This window comes from Nematolebias whitei, chromosome 6 (assembly GCF_014905685.2).
Source record: "Nematolebias whitei isolate Nwh7 chromosome 6, NemWhi1, whole genome shotgun sequence".
NCBI lineage: Eukaryota > Metazoa > Chordata > Actinopteri > Cyprinodontiformes > Rivulidae > Nematolebias > Nematolebias whitei.
The window spans coordinates 32,145,320-32,148,058 of record NC_056503.1 but is presented as its reverse complement, the minus strand read 5'-3'; the positions used below and the strand labels follow the sequence as shown (position 1 = coordinate 32,148,058).

The 2,739-nt window shown below is 53.5% G+C and overlaps 1 protein-coding gene across 1 annotated transcript; it reads left to right on the top strand.

Annotated features, from left to right (window-relative positions):
- The first annotated feature begins 1,202 nt into the window (after positions 1-1,202).
- On the top strand, positions 1,203-2,480 carry LOC119410884 (alpha-(1,3)-fucosyltransferase 4-like). The gene has a single exon (XM_037677809.1). The coding sequence runs from the start codon at positions 1,203-1,205 to the stop codon at positions 2,301-2,303; it is 1,101 nt and encodes a 366-aa protein (XP_037533737.1). The 3' UTR covers positions 2,304-2,480.
- The last annotated feature ends 259 nt before the right edge of the window (positions 2,481-2,739 follow it).

Sequence of the window (2,739 nt, the reverse complement as noted above, 5' to 3'; positions counted from 1 at the left end):
GGACGGTAACCATGTTACTGGTGTCTGTTAGCAAAATATCTCATGAAACGCTGGACAGGTTTTAATAATACTTTCGGGAAATAATCTTTAGATTTCTATCTACAACTGATAAGCTTTTGGGGCCAATCCAATTCAAGATGGCTGCCAACATCAGCTGACTTTAAAAATCACAAAAATGGCTGACTCAGTCTTTTTTACGGATGTTAATGTAAAATTTGGTGTGGTAGTAGCTGAGGCGGGTCGACCAACGCATTCTGAGCTTCATCTGGTTGCAAAAAAAATTAGCATTACGCCATTATTTGGAGCCAACTCTGTCTGTTAGCAAAATATTTGATTAACCACCAGATGGATTCCTATGTAACGTTCAGGAAATTATCTTTGGATGCATCCCGACAACTGATTAATTTTTTTAGGCCAATTCAAGATGGCCGTCACAGCAAAATGGCTTTAGTTCAGTTAAACAAATATTGAACTAAAACCTGAGGTAGTAGCTGAGAGTCATTCGTGACACATGCTGGGCTTCTTGTTATGCAAGATCTTGACTTAAAATTTTAGCATTACACTTTGGAGCCCATGCTGTCTGTCTGTTAGCAAAATATCTCAAGAACCACTGGACAGATTTGAACCAGCTGATTGACTTTTGGAGTTGATCCATTTCAAGATGGTTGCTAATCAACCTCAGCACAAAAATGGCTTCGACTGTCAGTTTTAGAGCTAAAATTCGGCGTGGTAGTAGCTGAGGGTCATACTCAACGCAAGCTCTGAGCAGGACAGATCTAAGTCCTGGTTTGATCCTGGGTCTGATCTGCAAACTGAATCATTTTTGTAAAGAGTATAAAAAGTCTGAAGGCTGCAGGTCATGCGAGGCGCCACAGTCCAGATGTTTGTTCACCTCTGGAGTCCACCCAGCAGTCAACAGGCCCCACAAAAGGCCCCATTCAGCAGAAAGCCAAACCCGGCTCTGCCAAGGATTTTCACTTTACTTGGACCTGAAGTGGGTCCAGGAAGCGGGTCAGATGAGGCAGACCTGCAGCAGGACGCTGAAAACCTGATGGAGGTTTTCCCGAGTCCTCCTCTCAAAGTTCACGTTCACGTGGGACAAGGTGTGTCAGAAAACTGCAAAGGGCTCATATCCTCCTCTCAGTTGAACAGATTATCTGTAATGGTGGAAGATTCAATAATCTGAGGAGCGGGGGCTCGGGATGGGGGTTCGGAGTCCGTGGGGGCCTGCTGGCCTCCCTCACAGTCACAGGCGTGCGCCCCCGCGGGGCACCCTCCAGCTGCGGCTCTCCGCCTTCGTGGCCGTGGTTTTTCTCCTCCTCCTGGGGGTCAGCGTGCTCCACCTGCCGGACTCCTCGTCCGAGCCCGAGGAGGGGGAGACCCCCCCTGTGACGCTCCTCATATGGACCCGTCCGTTCGGGGAGGACCACCAGCTCCCGGACTGCCTGCAGCTGTTTCAGGTCGTAGGGTGCGCGCTCACTGACGACGCGAGCGCGTACCTCCAGGCGGACGCCGTGCTCGTTCACCACCGGGAGGTGTCCACCGGAGCCGCGGGACTCCCGCCGGAGCCGCGTCCAGGAGCGCAGAAGTGGATCTGGATGAACTACGAGTCCCCCACGCACAGCCCCGGACTGTGGCGCCTCGGGGGGCTCTTCAACCTCACGCTGAGCTACCGCGCCGACTCCGACATCTTCCTGCCCTACGGATACTTGGTCTCCCGTGCGCGCACGGACACGAGCGCGCTCCCGCTGTCCTCCCCCCAGATCCCACGGAGCCTCTTCGTGGCCTGGGTCGTCAGCAACTGGTCGGAGAGCCACGCGCGCGTGTCCTTCTACCACCAGCTGAGCAGGTACGTCCGGGTGGACGTGTTCGGGCGCGCGGGGCGGCCGTTACCGAGCGGCGAGGATCACGTGGTGCGGCTGCTGGAGCGGTACCAGTTCTACCTGGCCCTGGAGAACTCGCAGCACACGGACTACATCACGGAGAAGCTGTGGAACGCGGTCCGTGCCGGCGCGGTGCCGGTGGTCCTGGGTCCGTCCAGGAAGAACTACGAGCGCTTCCTGCCGCGCGAGGCGTTCATCCACGTGGACGACTTCCTCTCGGTGAGGGAGCTGGCCCGGTACCTGCTGCTGCTGCGGAGCGACCCGGTCCGGATGAGGGGGCACCTGGACTGGAGGAGCAGCTACAGCCTCCACCAGCCGGACTTCTGGTCCGAGCACTACTGCCGCGCGTGCAGGGTGGTGAGGAGGACCAGAGGACAGACTGCTGTGGTGCGACACCTGGACCGGTGGTTCGATTCCTGACGGTTATCTCAAACTGACAAGAAACAGAAGGAAGACACAACTTCCAAAAAACAAACATCTTACATCTGCTGACGTGACGTCACTGCATAGCTTGTGGGGCGGTGAGAAGGACCAGGGAGAAATCGTTAGTGGTGACACCTGCCATGGTTAAAAACATGAAACGATAAAGAAAGTGGAGGATGGTTTGATTCTTTAAAAGTAAAAACATCTCCCGGGTTGTACACTTGGTACTGTCAGTTCCGTCATGACGGGTCGTTTACTACTGACCTGTAGTTTGAGCACTACTGACCTGTAGTTTGAGCACAACTGACTTGTAGTTTGAACACTACTGACCTGTAGTTTGAACACTACTGACTTGTAGTTTGAACACTACTGACCTGTAGTTTGAGCACTACTGACCTGTAGTTTGAGCACTACTGACCTGTAGTTTGAACAC

What these genes read in the sequence shown, in the direction of transcription:
- LOC119410884 (XM_037677809.1), top strand. Translation starts at nt 1,203, where the DNA reads ATGGGGGTTCGGAGTCCGTGGGGGCCTGCTGGCCTCCCTCACAGTCAC.